We start from the raw sequence: 18,683 nt of genomic DNA on the forward strand, positions 1-18,683 counted from the left end.
CTAAACCTTGAAATACATTCTCAAATCAGCAGAAAATTACCTGACTATGATATATATCATGATGGATAAGAAATATATAAGTCAAATAGGTGAAGAAAAAAAAATAAGTTTTGGATAAAAATTTTATTTTCAAAAATTAAATTAAGTAAATATGAACAAAAGCCCCAGGCGGACTCAAAGTCATGATATGCGCTTCACAAGCCCGCTAATCTTACCACTTAGCTATGGCGATATTTGACCAAACAGATTGATAAAAAATGTTAACAAAACATTTGAAACACCATCATGTGACGTAGTCTCTAAAAAAGTACAAGTCTAGGTGTGGTGAGGTACCTTAAGACTGATATAATCTGTAATATCCAAATTACGTTTTAGCTTCCTGAAATAAGGTACGTTTATGTTACAAAATAACACCCCGAGTCCGCAAAGAGGGGACCCTAATGGGTTAAAAGTTCATTTTTTAAGTAAATGGAAAATTATTCTTTTAGAATTCAGTTTATTGAATAACATGAAAGACGAATGTTAGTTAATCTATAAATCAATCATAACATGCCCTTCCTTTCGTGAGTCTTTTAAGGAAGGTCTGTCATATACATGTATTTATAATTATTGTTTTGTACCTTAATTTATTGCCATATCCAGTTTTCACATTGATGGGTTTTTTATTGAAGTAAGAATTGAAAATTTTTTGCACTGTGTAAGAAAACAAACATGATGATGATGATAGTGTGTTCTGGTACTGAAGTCAAAGAAAGATAACTCTGTTTGATTATAGCTAGAACAAACAAAATTGGAGGGATATGTACTCTTCAAGTCAAGCATTTTATGTATTGGTAATATAATACGATGTTTATTTTAATGCAGTGATAAATATAGTCCAACAATAGTCTAGAATCAAAACAAATATGCATATTTGATTACTGGCGGTCAGTCTGCAGTCCTTAAAAAAAATCAGAACTCTCCAGGCTTAATTAAGTTAACAGCAAGTAAATACATGTATATATACTCTTAACATTTCATTATTATTTTTCACTCATTCATTATTATTCATCACTCTCACTCTCTTTAGGAATGTCTTTGTCTTTCTTGGACACACGGGTCTTTGGGATGACGATCGTTTCCGGTCTGTGCATTTTGTACTCCAGAAGCATGTGGTTAATGGGAGAAAGTCCGATACAGGCCCGGAGAATATTCTCGATACAACACCTCTGTCGGAACAACGAGTTGACCACGGGGGTGCCGCGGGGAACAAGGGGGGCTTTACACATGTAACTCAGGAAAGATAAGACGGAGTTAAATTTCTGGAATTGGGTCTCGTTTCCCACTTTGAACTGGATCCGCTCACACAGTTCAGCCAGGACAATGAGGTCAATGATGAGGGGACTGGCCAGCAGCGAGTCCTCGCACGTGTTGTGGATGACCAGTGTGTTGGTCCCTCCCATCATTATCTCGGACGTGTACTCGTCCATGGCCCTTTTGCTGTCCCCCACGTGGGGCACGTACTTGATGACGACACAATGGTCGGGGGTCTCCCCTTGGCTGTACAGGACTCTGTTGGAGTTGACCATGTCATCTACCACATTGCTCTTGGAAATCTAAGTTAGAAAGAGGGGGACACAAAAATCAAAAATGGCTGTAACTGTTCTTTTATATAGTAAAAATCTTACTTGTGTATTGCATTTGAAAGGGATCGAATTACAAGGGACAGATGTTAACATCTTGCACTGATTATTTCTTCCGTCTTTTTTTCGGGGGGGGGGGGGGGGGTTGGGTTTTAATTCAAGAAGCCATCTATGAATTTCATTGGAATATTGGCCATCAATTGAAATTGATTTTAAAAGTGTTTATTTGTATTTATGGTACCTAAGCAATGAGGTTTAATTAAAATGTCCCAATCGACTTTGAACTTTTATTTGAGGTTAAAATGTAGAACGTATAGCTTTGTAACAGTAGGCAAGCATTTAAACGTTCTACAAAATGACTCGGGGACTTATTTTTTATAGCGCTGTAACACACCTGAAAATATAAGTTCAGGCTTTTTATTTTAGTCGTTAATACATATGAAAGTCGAAATGTTTTACATAACTAGCTATAGAGCGAGTTAATATTTTGCGAAGTAGGGAGTAGGGGTAAAAGATCAAAGAAAAATTCAAAAGGACATCTTGTATATGGGAGTGAGAAAACAATTTGTTTTAAAAAGATTAGCGGTTTTTTTAAATTGCCAATTAACTTTAATACAGTCACATTATATAAAGTACGCGTGTTCATTTTATTTAAAGTACGCGTGTAAATTTTAAACCGCGTTTTCTGTCGCCATCAGACTACTGGGAATTTAATTAATACGTTGTAAAATATCTCGCCTATTGGCTGTTTCATAAAGTTTTGTATTGTTTACACCAGGTAAAGATTTTTGTTTGTCTTGATGTAACATTCCAGGGGAAAAAAATTAAATCTATAAAAGGCTGCGGTCACTTTCTTTGGGAGAATACAGGTATATGCATGTAATTGTTCTTTTAAATTTGATTAAACTTTGTGAAGTATACTCTGTCATTGTACATTTACAATTATCTTATTTATATTCAACACGTTTGGAAGACGATTCAAGTTACGGTGACTGTTACCTCTTTAGAGCGAAATGATTTAATACTTTCTTACCTCTTTAGAGCGAAATGTCTGTGGAGCCGATAGGTTCTTCCCATCATTGTTTCCTAGGTGATTATAGCTAACGATGGACCTCGGCTTGATTCCCGCACTGACAAGAAAATCTACCAACACCGATTTAAGTTTCGTTTGTCCTGATTTGAAATCATCCCCTCCAACAAATACGCATTTTTTCTCGGCCAATTCCAGACATCCAGGTACAAACGTATTCTGAGGAGAACCGTTTATAAAAGAAACCTGTCGACATATAAAAGAAAAAAGTTGCATTTCCAACTCGTTTCGATTTATTTTGCAAACTGAAAAGAACTATTTTGATGCTGAGGTACAACCGAAAAGAGCGGGTACTTACACCTTCCAAGATGGAGGCCACCGCGAATAGAGTTGAGGGTGAAACTTCGCTCTCATTGTTGCGGATGCTGCTAATCAAATTTTCTGCCGTGTCGTTCACTCCAGGTATTATTTCCGAGAACCTCTCGGTGTTAGCAGTCCACAATACGATGACCTTATCAACACCGCTGGATTTCTTAAACTCCCGGATATCCTCTCGAATTTTCGTCATCATCTCTTGCTTGCTACCTGTTAGGACGTTATCCGCCCTCTCGGCTTGGTTAGCAGCAATGAATTCTGGTATGTAAATCGACGGCCGAGGTTTGAAATTCTCCATGTAAGGTTTAAGTTGTGTTTGTAGATTGTAATCGAGTACTCTTGCTCTCTCCATTGAATCTGCCAAATTCTTTGAAGAAATGTCCCAACCTATAAAATATATTATTGAAAATCAAATGAAAAACCAAAGTTATCAAAAGTTTTCTGCAGAAAACTTTAATGATATATAATTTTGACACTCACCGTCCAAGACTAGGTCGTCTGGGTCGACCATGGGGAGCAAGGATTTCATGGGCACATATACCTCTCCCTCTGGGCCTGTTCCAAGTAAAACTGTGCTAGCCTGAGTGATGGAGCCAAAGTAGTTGGGCTTCTGTAAGCCGTCTTTGGTCGGCCAGTCTATGTTGTGCTTGTTTGCCAAGATGGTTGCTGTAATAGTGGAGCCGTTGTTTCCGCCCCATCCCACTAACATGACGCCGAGTTTGGGAACTCGACGCTGTGTTCGGAATAAATACTCGGTATCGACGGGAGTAGCGGTGATATTTCCCGAGACGTCTCTGTCCACTTTGGTGTTCTGGTAGACATACTTGGACTGTATAAAGTCACTTGTGTAGGATACGTTTGGACTATTGACTTCAATTGTTGGCATCTTTGGTTCAGCTGAAATATTAGATGTTAGAATTCATTGATTATTTTTGTTTGTTCCGTCGGATATAGCATAATAAAATTTCTGAAATAATACAGCATTCCCCATGTTCGGGAAGGGTAGGTGAGAAAAGGGAAAGAAAAAAAAAAGAGATCATGGTTTAGTGGGTGGGAAGATGCTTGCTTTCTCCATCAAAAATATTTCCGATAGATAATTTTGAAATGCATTGGTCAAAATAATTTAATTTGTAGATTTTTACACCGAACAAAATGAATTTATAGGTAGGTCGTTGGTCCACATGTAACATGTACCGATAGATATCGATCGTTTTATAATAAATCCGAGAGACCCGAGTACACGAGCGGTAAATACAAATCGGATTATTAGCTGATGTCGGAATCATCGAAGACATTTAAATACTAACTAAAGCAAACGTTACGAAACCCAATATATCAATATCGGTATTCAGTACCTGTGTGTACTAGTCCAAGAGCTGAAAAGAAAATCATTCTGAAACAGTTTCATCGAATGAACACCATTAAAGTTTTTTATTAATTCAGAGAATTTAAGAAAATCTATTATAACAATTTCATGGATTAATCACATGTGAAGGCACAAAACGAGGTTTATTCATTTTTAATATAAACTTCAAGATATATTGCCATCCCTCTCAGTTCTAGTTAATTAATAAGAGCACACCTACCTGCTTGCTACGCTGCCGTGCCTGTTGTGTTGTGTATTACCGTGGCTTAGAAATCCACGCGTGCGAGATCACGCCACTTTTCTTTTTATAGATTTCGACTCATGAATATTGATCATGTGACGTCGAACTCTGATGAAAAATTGCGTTTTTCGAAAAAACACAAATGCACACAGATATCACGCATTAGGGGTATGCTACCTAATGATTGGGTTTGCCTGGCAGAAAAAAATATTAAAAATATATACATGTATTTACTTTTTATACTAAATTGCATATGAAATATTTTAGCGGATTTTAAACTTACGGTAAATAAATGATATTTTCATATCAAATGTAATTAATCAGTGGCGATGAAAAGGTCATGGGACATGCATTTGATTTTATTAGATTTATTGATTTAGACTTCTGTTTACATTCGCCGTTATTGTTAAGGTGTGCATACTAGGAGCACGATTTCACATTAAGGTTATTTTAAAATCCGAACGCCAGAAACCGCTTAGAAATACACACATTGAAAAAGATTATTTATGAGTCGTCGGGATTATTCGTAAAGACTGTAGGGTAAATCAAATCAATGCAAAATCATACCACTGTCAACGCTTTTGTTTATTTATTTTTACCACCCAACATCTTCTATTTATGATCGATTTATAAAAGTCTAAAGTCTAAGATACAATGTATATAAATGTTAGCCATTTTCATGATAGTGAAATGAAGTAATGTTTTACTACCGAGTTATTCTAGGATCTCCGAATGTCTTTTTTAAAACACTGCTTACAAACCAATAAATGTCAAGTTAATTGTGTTTGACCAAGAAACCCATTGAATGGACGAGGTCAGAAGTTCACAAAAAACCGGTAATACACGCATCCATTAGCAAATACCGGTAGTTCATCGACAGCAAGTCCATTGACAGCGGAAGGCGGGATGTCTTTATTCATGTCTACATTTCAAGTAATTTATAATATAAAAGAGTATATATACTAACAGTATGTAGCAAATAGGTTTTGATTCTGAAAAGAGAATGATTTCTACCAAAGAAAAATCTTGCGATTTCTTGCTACTGCTTGGAAAAACTGTTAGCGGGTGTTTTTCAAATAAAAACCAAGAGCTTTATGATTTTATTGCGGGTGATAAAATCGAAATGTGGAGAAAGATAAATAACTTTTCTAGTAAGATCATACAAGGAAAGTAGTTTATATTTTAAAAACTGTTTCGAGTTGGATCATTTAATAGCATATGAATAGTGGTGTTATTATTGTTTTATTCTACTAGGCTGATATGTACAAACAGGGATGAGAGCTAGTACATGTAACATCGTCAGTGATAATTTGGAGGTACCTTTCCTTCCTGTTTTGAGTTTATCTTAAAACAAGGAAGTGGAAATTGATTGAAGGGGAAACCTTTCCGATTCGTGCGAAAAGTACACACTTCCATCAAGTTCTTCTTGCCTTTTTTTTTTTGACTTGAAAAAAAATGTCTCAAATTCCAAGGTGCATACATGTGGGTTTGATTTGTTACAACCTTATCCGATCATATTTCTTTAATTTTTAGATAGAGAGATTTGTAACAGTTAAAGTGATAAGTTCGAACCCCCTATACTTTAACCGATTCTCTTGTCACCATAAAAATCCCCTATACGCAGGCCCTAGCTCTGAGTAAAGGGACGTGCCAAATTTTACGTTTTTTTTTATATAAGCGATTTATGTGTCCAGATAACATATCGGATATATGCATGTTTCTCGTTCATAAGAAAGACAATCATAGATGTGGATTGGGCGACATTGAATATGAAATCCTTCGTAACATAATGAGACAGAACACATTATGTACGGCTTTCATCTAGGTTCATAATTTAGAGATTTAAAAAAAAAATAAGATTTAAGTATAGATATATTTTCTACACATAGCCTTAATATATAATTAATTCTTCAGGTTCCAGATCGTCAAGGAAAATAATCTTGCATATTTGTTTCAAGGTTATTGTTTTTGTTCTCAATGCGTTTGTTCAGCATGCATATAATGCATTGTAAAGTGACATTGGAAGAACTTACCAGTCTTTCCAGAATTTTCAGGAATTTTTCGGACGAATAATTTTTACAAACGCAATTTTCAGGCTCTTTTAAGTATATCACGCAAAAGAAACGTGGGAATTGCTGTCAATTTATGCTTATTGATACGGGATTTCATTGTTTGGTTATAAAAATCTAGTAGTGTGGTATAGATTACTAAAGTATTATTTTGCAATTTATCTATGATACGCCTTATAGCTATGCATGCTATCTGCCAAATGCCAATAAATATGAAGAAGACAAAACGAACTGAGCCGAGATGGTGCCCAGTCAAGTTCTAGTCACTTCCAGAGTTTTCTTTCTTTTTCCAGAATATGACTTGAATATGATATCATTGTATGTAAAAGGGAAGGGGAGAAAAGAGGTTTTATTGTTGCGTTTCAAGCGCTTAATGCAGGATCGCTTCATATACCAGTGTACATGCATATAAACTTGTCATGATCAGTTGTCACATACTTACATTGTTTAGTAACTCATCATTAGAGATCATAAAATAAAATGATTTGCAAAGTTAATTTGTTTTTCTTGGTCAGGGAGTGAAGATTAAGTAATGTTACATTTTGTCTTGGTGGAAATAAAGAATTGTTTAATTCTTAGAAAATAAGAATCCCTTTCAAAAATGAATCCAAGATCAGTTCGTACTAGAACATTCTGAGCAAGTGGCCAATTAACTACGGCGCTTCACAACTCGTTCACTAATTTCAAATTTTTAGATTTTCACTCAAAACATTTTTTTTTTGCTACTATGACTGGGTATGTCCCTATAAACATTCCGTCCGTCTGTCAGTCCAACTTCTTTTTTTCAGAGAAAATATTCTTTCCCTTTTGCAGAGTTATAATCAAACTTCACCGAAGAGCATCAGTTGGAAGAGGGTGTGCATTGACCTATAACTCTATGAATCCAAGGTCACGGTTGAAAATCTTTGTCAGGATCTTGCTTATTTTTTCTCTCCTCTTGGTTCAGTTTGGCTCATAACTTCTCCTTCAAAGCGGCTTTGTCCGATTTTATATAAAATTTTGTGTACGCTTTTAAACGATGGTTTATATGCTAAGAATTTGTGTAATAATTAATATTGCAGTAGTTTTCCCTGTCGATTAAGCCATATTTCAATGAAAAAATGGTGTAAAAAATATGTTCACAAAACAAACGACATAAAAATGGCATCGCGTTATTTCGTCTTTTAATAAAACTCGCCCCTGCCGTTTAGGCGGGAATAGTTGTACTACGACTCTGACATTGCATAATCATAATGTTTTGGCAAATTAAAAAAAAAAACCTGTGTGCATTTGGTTCACTATTTCTTCTGATCTTGTTTTGTTTGCAATTGATGCATAACATAAACCCAAAGTTAGAAACAGGGGGGAGGGGGGGGGGGGGGTGCGAAACCAAACGGTTCCATTTGCTAATCATTCCCATGGTGCATTTGGGGTTTTTTTTTGTATGCCCATAAAGAACTTATTATTGATTAACTTTGAATATTTCTAACTTTGAAAGGAGACCGATTCTGCTGGTGTAAAATGGCGAAAGTCTATAACTTTCTTGGAGATTTGGTTTGTATGGAAAATTATTTGATACTGTAATAGCTAAAAAAAAAAAAATCGGTCCCAGCAGCTTTAAAAATACTGTATGGAGCTTTTTTTCTCTCCTTTGAGACTATAGTTGAATTTAAACCATGCAAACAGAGTACCAATGACATTGAACCAGTTTTCTGGATTCAAGATCAAGGTTGGAAATCCTCCTTTTTCAGAACATGAACCCGAGCTTCACCAATAGAGTGCCAATGAGCATAGAAGGTGTGCAGTGACCTTGAACCAATTTCCTGGAAAAAGGATCAAAGTCCAAAATTCAATGTGTGTGTGTGTTAAAGCTTTGTCTGTAGCATATTTTCTCTGTCCTTGGCCCATTCGAGCTTTAGCTTTATACCAATGGTGTAAAAGGTGGATAGTGACCGTAATTCATTTCTGCAATAAATGGGTTTATTTTCTGTAGAAATGTCTTTCTCAAAATATCTCCCTTTTTCTCCAGTAGGGCGTCAGCTTCATTTATAGTTTGACAATGATATATTTCAGTGAGCTTTTCTGATAAATATGTGTCTGTTGCCGATGATTGGCGGCGTCGTTGTCATTGGTGTAGTATATTTGCATATTTTCATTTTGTTCTCCAAAACCGCTGTGCCAATTTCAAGAAAATTTGGCACCAAGCATTACATTGGAAGAATATTGGATTCAAAATTCTATACAAATAAAGAGTCACACCGTATTAAAAGGAGAGATAATTATGAATTATTGATATTATTTTTAAAAAAATCTCCTGACCAGAAATGCTGAAACTTTCGTGAAAGCATCCTTAGGTAGTGTATATTTAAGTTGGTTCAAATAATCATCTATCCTTGGGGCTAGGACGGAGCCACAATTTGGAAGGAGTAGGGACAGATTTTTTCGAAAGGAGTTCAATGCTTAACGAAAGATTTTGTTGAGAAAAATTTCTAATTCTTAAGATCAATTCTATGTAAGAATCAATGATTTATAAAAGGGTCTGGCCACGCATAGTCACCAATTTTCCTTATATTTCATACATGGACACACCTAGGTGTAAAACGCAAATAACCACTAAAAGTTGGTTGCTGGGGGTAATCGTTGCCATGGTAATCGAAGCTAAAGATGGGAAAATAGCAAAACTTACCTACTTTGAAGCCATATTAGGTTTTTCCCACTAATGTAAACTATCAAAGACATAATACAGTCTTTGTCCTATTTTCAATTATTTTATTATATAAGAAAATTGATGGAGAAACCAACACTTTTAAAATGTTACCATGGAAACCGTTACAAATTTTTGAAATCAGTTTTCTGCGGTTTTTTAATAAGCCAAAATGGGAAACTGTTCAATTTTTACATCCATATCAATGTTCATGGAATTTAAATTTTATCATGACAATTGATTATAATTGACATCCGTTGCTATGGCAACAAGACCAAATTTTAAGAAAAACTGAGAAATTGAAGATTATTTTGATATGCTTTTATTCCTGATTTTAGAATTTATTTGCAATTGTTTTAGTTGGAACTTGTAAAAATATATCTAAATTTTCATTATACATCACAAAAACCTTTGTATGCAACAGAGAAGTGTTGTTGCTATGGAAAATTAAGTTGCGTAAAAAATAACACAGAAATTCTGACTTTTTGAAAAGTCCATAGCAACGGCAGTTATTTTTAGAAATTTTCAGATTTTTTTCAAGTGTTATTTAAGTTAAGGATATACTTCATTTTTTCTCACCATTTGATTTTAGATATTTATTCATTATAAGTGAATAATATCCATTTAAAGATGCCTAAAAATATTATAATTTTCCTTATTTTTAAGCTTGTAACCATAGCAACGGTTCTCAATTTTCATATTTAAATTTTTAATTGCACAATCATAATAGTGTTTACCAAAAAATCAAAGATTTGCACTTTTTATTCAAATTAGATGAAGAACACAGATATTAGAATTTCTGTTTAGTAACCATGGAAATGCTCTAAAAATATGCGTTTCTCCATGAATTTTTTTCTTTCTTTTGAAAAATGACAACTATTTTTAATAATATATTCTACCTTGGAAAACCCCAAGTTCTGCACATTACTCACAATGTGTTCTCAAATAAGCATTAAAATGCCATTTTTACATGTTAGATACCCTCGGTTACCATGGCAACGGGACCACATAGCAACAAACAAACGGTGTTAGGCTTTTTTTACTCACCAAAGTCTATCAAATTGTCAAGTATAAAGAAAATCCGTGACTATGCGTGGCCACCGAATTTTGATTCTTACATAGAATTGATCTTAAAAATCAAAATACATGTACTCTACTAACTTGTTTATAGCTATTTTGCATATGATACTCTATCGACGGTCTAAAGCGTTGCTCAGGTGAGCGATATTGACCCGAGGCCTCTTGTTCCTGTCTTCATAAAAAAGTAGGCGAACAGGAAAAAATAAAAAATAAAAATACATTCTTTTACCCTGAGACAAAATAATGGGTGAAGACAACAGAATTCCAAAGTATGGAAACTCAACAATCTAGGGCATAGTTATTTTCGCCTATCTAGACTTGCAAATGGTTTCGTCACGTCTTGAATTTTCCCAGACACAGTTTTGCGATAGGTTCTCTCTCTTTATACTTCAGAGATGATATATTTGATATAACTATCGTTACTCTGATACGGTGATGTTTTCATTTGTACTTTCATTAAAATTGATATCTTAGTGTACCATTTTACATTAATGTCTTAAATTACGAATGCAAAGTGACATTTTATTTGCATTCATGGACATTGCTTTTCGTTACCTACATGGTATAACGTACAGGGGAAAATGCTGTATATTGCTGATGAAGCCGAATTTTCCAGACTTTTCTCGTCGACCGAGTGCAGACTAATTCTGGAATATTCATTTTGGCTTAAAATGTGTGTGAACTTTTTAATGCATAAATATTTAAAGTACTCAATAATGTCGCAAATTTATTTCTGTGTTTGTTAATTGTCATTGCATTGTAAGTTAAATGTGCCAGAGTTCATAGATTAGATACACATGTCCTTTGTCAGCCTATTGATCTTTTTTCGCCACAACTTTCTGGAGAATTCTTGCATCTACTAGAATAATCGAATTTCAGCGGAAATGTACAACGGTTGATTGAGAATACTATTCTTGCACAATTGCTAGATATTGGACATAATTTGGCAACAAAGCCAAATAATTTGAATTCAATTTTTTTTTGCAATTTGTAATTTCATTGCAATTTAGATGTAGCAGAGTATATAGATAAGATATATTTGACCTTTTACGGTTGGGGGGGTTGGGGGGTTTTTATTTTGCAACTTTCTGGAGAATTCTTGCATTCTTGTATCTACTAGAATAATCGAATTTCAGTGGAAATGTACGAGGGTCAATCAAAAATACTATTATAGATTTTTAAATCTTACGTCACATTATTAGTCCTAATTTAGCCATACATTCAAATGATTTAAAATATTCCTTTATATTTCAAGATGTAAGAATTTTATACTGGTCATATACTGAGTAGTGCGGCCAAAATTTTGTTTTATGTAAACGATCTAATTAATGTTACTATAAATTTGGGCTAAAACAAATTAATGTTGAAACTCTAAATTGGGTATTGGCTATTGCATATATGGCTGTTCCATGTATGTTTCATATCCCTGACTAAGAGTGAATATCATGGCTTTACAGCAACGATACACATATCTCATACAAATAAGTATCAGTATAAATATAAACATTCAATGCTTTCTTCTGGATGTCGTCGGTCCTACAACAAACCAATCGGTGCAGAAAAATTATCATACCGCGCGTTATTCAATTTGTCAGTTATAGGACCGACGGCAGCCAAGAATAAACATTCAGTGCCTATTTATTAAAATCTTTTTAAAATGAAAATAGTTCAAAATGGTCTCAAGAACTACACTGCAATGTACAATTTGCGAGATATTATGCAAGCATACTATGATAGTGTATATTCTAATTTGTTAAAACCATTCAAAAAAAGTTCAACAAACAATTCTTAATTAAGTCTTCAGTTTGTGAAAACATTTATTGTGCAAACATTCTCCAAAGGCGGATCCAGCAATTTGGAAAAGGGGGGGGGGGGGGTTCCAATTGATGAAAATCAAGACGTGCAAAATTTATTATTTGTCAATAAACAAGGCCTTTTGAACGTTTTCCGTGCGTAAATTTAATAAACATTTATCTCACCAATATCTATTTCATGTCTATTTTAATATCAGAGTGCAATGCATTATTGAGCGTTCTGGTAAATGTAGGGACGTTTTCATAATTTCTAGCCATAAAAAAAAATAAGTCCTGCAATGAGAACGTGCGTCTATGCTTAATTATTGTATTGTGCATTTATCGACTTCAAGAAAGCTTTTGACTCAATTGATAGATCTAAATTATGGTTAAAGTTATCTAAAGTGGGCATCTAGGGTAAATTGTTAAATGTTATTAAAGCTTTATATAATGATGTTAAATCTTGTTTTGTCGTGAATGGGCACTTAAGCGATTATTTTTGTAACAATGTTGGTCTAATGCAAGGCGAAGTGCTATCTCCAATTTTGTTTAATCTATATGTAAATGATTTTGAAATGATTTTTTTAAAATCTGGATGCTTACCGCACGAATTATTATCATTAAATCTGTTTCTTCTAATGTATGCAGATGACATGGTACTTTTCTCTGAATCTGTTGAAGGTCTACAACTATTTTTAAATGAATTGTCACACTATTGCAAAACTTGGAACTTGTGTATAAATGTTGAAAAATCAAAAATTGTAGATTTAGAAATAAGGGCAAAATCAAATGTAATGAAAAATGATGTATTGGTAATGACGTATTAGAAATCGTGGAGCAATTTACTTATTTGGGAATAATATTCCAGTACAATACTAAATTTACAAAAGCTGAAAAGCAATTATCTGACCGGGGTAGAAAGGCAATGTTTGCGCTTAGGAAAAATATTAGAGGCATGATACTTAATCATGAAACATTATTATCCCTTTTTGATTGTTATGTTGGTGGCATTATTAATCATGCTTCAGAAATTTGGGGCTCTCATTAAGGTAACAATGTTGAAAAACTGCACCTTGATTTTTGTAAGCAAACCCTGGGTGTGAAAAGGTCTTCATTTAATGCTGCTGTGTATGCAGAGTTAGGTAGAATACCTCTTATTACAAAAAGTTTTTTTTTCAATTTTAAAATTTTGGAAGGATGTGTTATGTAGTAATAATTGTATCATACAAAAGTGTTACGAAGAAATGTACATTAACTGCGAATTACATGGACATAAAAATTGGGCTTCTGATGTAAAGAAAATTTTAAATGAAATTGGGTTCAATGAAGTTTGGAATAAACAAACAATTGATTCACTTACTCTAAAAGTCATGAATCAACGAATCACAGACCTGGCTAAACAAGATATTTTTGGTAAAACAGAAAATTCGCAGAAATGTCATTTTTGTAAATATTTAGTGGATGGATTTTATCTTCAATATTACATTAGAAAGTCAATTCCTGTAAAATTTCAACAGTGTATATCAAAATTAAGATTGTCCTCTCCTCGTTTAGCTATAGAAACTTGAAGGTACAATAATACACACCGAGCCCAAAGGAACTGCTTTTCATGTAAAAATTATGTTGAAGATGAATTCCATTTTATTTTAGTGTGTCCAGTATATACTGAATACCGTCAAAAATACATTAAAAAGTATTTTTATGAGAAACCGTCGATGTTCAAGCTGTTGCAATTGTTTAGTTACGAAAATTATAAAGATATGTGTAACCTCGGCAAATATATTTATTACAGCATGAAATTAAGAAACGATATATGTAATTAAGGTTAGATGTTGTTCTTTTTTATTCTTTTTGCCTTTACTTATGTCAATTTTTCATATTTATGTATGTACAATGTAATAGGGTCTCCTGTAAAATACCCACTTCTGTACTTCAATATGTTTAATTTGTAAAATCTGATGAGCTGCAAAGCTTAAAGAAAATAAAGAATGAATGAATGAATGAGAACGTGCGTCTATGCTTAATAGAAATAAACACTAAGAAACAAAAGATAATTTAGACTAATTACGACAAGCTATTATAAAAATGATTTTTTTTATGTCTTTGATGTTTAAATTCTGAACTATTTATCGATTTTAATTTCTATCAATTGCCTTCTAAAATAAAAGTCTAAATGATAGGATATGACAAAAAATGGGGATAGTTTATTTGCCGAATAGATGACACATGTGTAATACAATTGTAAAAGCAATAGTCGTTCCAGGGAACTTGATGTGACCTCTGTAATGGGTGAGCCACATCATCCGGCACTAGTACAGATGCGATCATATTCAGGAAAGTTTTGAAAAGTTGTGCATTTTCATAATGGTTTAAATATAAACCCCCATCGTCGGATATACCCACGGGTGATCGCGTCTTTTACTGATAAGTAAAAGACGCGATCACCCGTGGGTATCCGACGATGATAAACCCCTAACACGGTATTTTTGTAGATTAATTTCCGATTTTTTGAAACAAAACAAAAAAGGCTTTCTTTTGTGTTTTATGTGAGTATGAAGGTAGCTAGCATTCAAGAAAATCAGCATAACCCGCATAAGCGGGTCATGTAATTTTATTTGTATTTTTCATATGAAACGAAGTAAAACTTTTCTATCATAATTACTTAAGTTAATTAACTAAACAATACATTTGAAAGCATGTACTCGTACTTGACTTGAAGGTCGTTTTACTCGATGGCTTGTCAGTTCAAAACTGTATGAACTATAATCGATTTTTTTTTTTTAGAAATAGAGCAGAAAATACATTTAAGGTGTTATTATAAATCTGCATAAATTAACGATACTGCTTAAGTTCTTGTAATTATTTTTTTTCCACATGTTTACTCATGGCAGTGAACACCGGATGCTGAAGGGGAGTGCTTTTTTTGATAAATTGATCGTTAGGGTTTTTTCAAATACATGTGAATTACGGTACGTTGTAAGAAATTCTTTTAATAAGCAATTTTAAAAGCATTTATTTGAGATAATTACAGTATTTATATTATAAATGGGAAAAATTGCCTTTAAATGGGCATTACAAGTTTTCAAAGAAATTCATATGTCCCAGAGAATCCCCCGGAACCCCCCTCTGGATCCGCCAATGTTCTCAAATGTTTTGATACTGTATTATTAAACCTGCGACGCCATGCCAATATTGGGATTCGATGAGGGATTCAAAGTTCAAACTTTCTGGAAACTTTCAAAAGTTTATACTGTAAACTATAGTTAACAATTCGTTAGATATACAGTAAAACACTCTTTTAATAAAGTGACAGGAACGGGCGATATTACTTCGTTATAAGTGTAATTCGCTATATGCGTCAAGTTTACAACATGTAATTTTAAAGGTCAAGATGAATAAAAATCACTTCGCTGTAAGCGTCAAGTCGTTTTAAGGCTGTTCGCTACAGCTTTGTTTTACTGTAGTTTTCTTTGTTAAACTATATTTAACAGTTGTAAACTACGAATGCAAATCTAACTTTTTTTGTCTGTAAATAAACGTTATGAAAAGATTTTGCTGATAAATATAGATTCAAATCTGTAAACTGATTTACATTCGTTAACTATTGTAAAGAGTTTTTAATCTTAGTTTCGCAATATCGTAAAACTATATTAATTAGAATTAGATAAACTATGTTTTGCATAGAACTTGTTCGACAATTGTGGCGAGATATTTTGGTATTACTAAGCTATTTAACAAAAGTGAAAATTTTCTTATAAACTGTGCAGTTAATACATATAAGACCGCGGAACATTAACTGGCAAGATTGGAAATATACAGTGTAGGCCTACGTCAATTTCACTTGTTGCAGTCAAAGCATTTGAAATGGGCGGGAACAAATTGACACGGACGTCTGCGAAAACATTTGATTGAAACTGTACATGTAGTTATAGGAAATGTATTTTCAATCCACCTCGGCATTTCTAACTTGCTATATACATTTTAATTAAAGCGATCGAAAAACATTATATTTAGTATTAGCAAAGTGATTGAAAAAAAATTATTTTACCAATAAGTATATAATCAGCAAATATGAGAAGATCTCAATTCGGGAGAGATAATACGCAAGGCAAGGCATTGTCCGATGACTTCAGAGAATCAGTCGTCACAAGTCTGATATCAAGTGGGGTTTATTCACAGAGAAGAACAATCAAAGTTCCCATTAAAAAGATTAAAATTATATCCAATAATAGAATATATAAAATGTTTCATATAAGAAGTCATCGGACAATGCTTTGTCCTGCGTATGATATCTCCGAATTGGTATTTTTGCACATTTGCTGATTATGTACTTATTGATGAAATAAAATGTTTTTCAACCGCTTTTCTGATACTAATTAAAATGATTTTCGATCGCTTTACATTAGTATGCAAGTTAAAAATGCTGAGGTGGATTGAAAATACATTTCCTATAATTACAGTTTCAATCCAATGTTTTCTCAGACGTTCGTGTCAATTTGTTCCCGCTCATTTCAAATGTTTTGACTGTAACAAGTGAAACTGACGTAAGCTGTATATTTCCAATCTTGCCAGTTAATGTTCCGCGGTCTTAAACAATAACGATTTGTTTGCGTTAGTCAACCAACGAAAATTTTCGGGTCGATTGCTCGCTTATCACGTGATGTTTAATATTTCAAATGCAGTGTAATATTCGGTCATCTATCGGTACTATCTGAGATGCATCAACCTATCAAGCATCGCGTCTAAACTTAAAAGTTTTCGAATAATAGGATGCACAAACCTTCTAAATCACGCTAACTTTGGCTAAAACTAGTTTTACGTGATCTATCAGTAATTAATTTGATCAACCTTTGCAGAGATAATGAACGGAAACTACAATAGGAATTTTTCTATGTCTAAGAGGCATAATTGCTCGATCGTACTCAAAACACAACTTGACCTTGATATTAATCTGTATACACTGTACCAAATTTCATTTTTATTATGTGCAACCTAGAAAATAAACAGAAACTGTAAATAATCGGATGACAAGTTGTCATGTTGTAAATTTTGTTTATACCCACCCAGTTAATTCAAAATTTACAACATGACAATATTCTTATGATAAATCTCTATACCAAATTTTATTTCAGTATGTGCAACTTCTGCAAAAAAAATGATTGGAAGCAAAGCAATATGCCTTCTCTTCGTCGAAGAAATTTCAGACATAATTAATGAAACTGTCAACTAACAGTACAGTGTATGTCAATAAATAATGACGCGATCCTATAAAGTAATCCATCATAAGCCAGGCACCATTAATCAGCAAACAATCTAATTGTCTAGGACATGGAAGGGTCATTTACTCGGTCGACGGTACATGCAAGTCGATTGACGCGAAACTAAGTAATTTTGAAGCTTTTTATGACTGGTCAAGGTCATCATTCATATAGAACCTAATTTTTCGCATTTTACGAAATATATAAATTAAACAATTTAACGCCCAGAATAAAATATGGAATATTTTTGTTTTAGATATGAATATGTGCATTTTAAATTGGCTGTGCAAGAACCCTGCATCGTCGTCCAATAATGATTCCCTATAAAATTATTTGTAAAATGAACAAGGAAAATATGACTATATATATAAACAGCCATTTTTTTTAAAGGGTTAACAACATATTTTTTAATAATGTCAAATTGGCTTATCTTTCATGTGCCGTTTGGGTTGTTTACTATGGTTAAATAGTTCTGCCACCACTTGTCAGATAATTGTGTTAACTTGTCAAATCTTTTTGTCGATTTGCCATCTGTTCACTTGTGACAATATGACAATAAAAATTCAAAACTTAAGCGTTTCAATGCCACTTTGTACAATCGAGTTGCCATAATATTTTCTGAGAAGTCGACATCATGGACATAAAGATCTGATAAGTCGACATAATCATCTTTTAAGTTGACATCCTTATTTGACAAGTTGACATAATTATCTGAAAAGTCGTCTTATAATATGTGTGATAATTTTTCTTAAAACTAGTGGTCATTTTGTCTTTTTTGTCCGGTAATTGTGTACGGAAACGTATAACCGCCTCTTGATGTTGTGTTAAATCTCTCAATGGCAAATTAAAATTTGTGTCATCTTCCTATAAAATGTATGTATTGTCAAAATTATGTCGACTTGTACAAAGAAAAAAATACAAGTCGATATATTTTGGATGATTTAAACGCTCATTTCAAGCTTTGTTGACTTTGATAAAGTCATAATATTATTTTATGTTATAAATTTGTCGCATTTATATAAATGCGTAGAAATTTTCTCGCTGTCTCTAATATTGAAAATTAATTATGTTGAAATTGTACAATTTGTGAAGCTTTTGCGTCCATATTTTGATGACTTCTTGCCTGATTACAAGGAATGTCAACTTAAGTTTGTCGTCTTAAGTTT

General features: G+C 33.4%; 2 protein-coding genes across 4 annotated transcripts in view; one reads left to right on the forward strand and one right to left on the reverse strand.

Moving 5' to 3' along the window:
* LOC105344574 (Fanconi anemia group A protein) overlaps positions 1-1,613 on the forward strand; it is a 43,282-nt gene extending 41,669 nt beyond the window's left edge. For both annotated transcript variants that reach the window (XR_004595702.2, XM_034443390.2), the window contains one exon: positions 1,070-1,613. The gene's annotated coding sequence lies outside the window, so the exon portion shown is untranslated. The remainder of the gene's footprint in view (positions 1-1,069) is intronic.
* LOC105344575 (inositol-3-phosphate synthase 1-B) lies at positions 107-4,766 on the reverse strand. 2 transcript variants are annotated; one of them, XM_011452362.4, is made up of 5 exons: positions 4,614-4,766; positions 3,508-3,924; positions 3,011-3,414; positions 2,656-2,898; positions 107-1,595 (listed from the first exon to the last, which is right to left on the reverse strand). In XM_011452362.4, exons 2-5 carry the CDS (start codon positions 3,911-3,913, stop codon positions 1,044-1,046), a joined length of 1,605 nt encoding a protein of 534 aa, XP_011450664.3. In that variant the 5' UTR covers positions 3,914-3,924; positions 4,614-4,766; the 3' UTR covers positions 107-1,043. The 2 variants fall into 2 exon arrangements, with proteins under 2 accessions (XP_011450664.3, XP_034299282.2); XM_034443391.2 differs by lacking the exon at positions 4,614-4,766 and adding an exon at positions 4,383-4,434.
* Between the last annotated feature and the right edge of the window lie 13,917 nt (positions 4,767-18,683).

This window comes from Magallana gigas, chromosome 3 (genome assembly GCF_963853765.1).
Source record: "Magallana gigas chromosome 3, xbMagGiga1.1, whole genome shotgun sequence".
NCBI lineage: Eukaryota > Metazoa > Mollusca > Bivalvia > Ostreida > Ostreidae > Magallana > Magallana gigas.

Bases quoted from the DNA above. Each gene is read 5' to 3' on its own strand.
- LOC105344575 (XM_034443391.2), bottom strand. From the start codon at position 4,419: ATGATTTTCTTTTCAGCTCTTGGACTAGTACACACAG. The intron at 3,925-4,382 runs GTACTGAATACC...CTAATATTTCAG, and splicing joins TCTTGGACTAGTACACACAG to CTGAACCAAAGATGCCAACA. The intron at 2,899-3,010 runs GTAAGTACCCGC...ATATGTCGACAG, and splicing joins TGGCCTCCATCTTGGAAGGT to GTTTCTTTTATAAACGGTTC.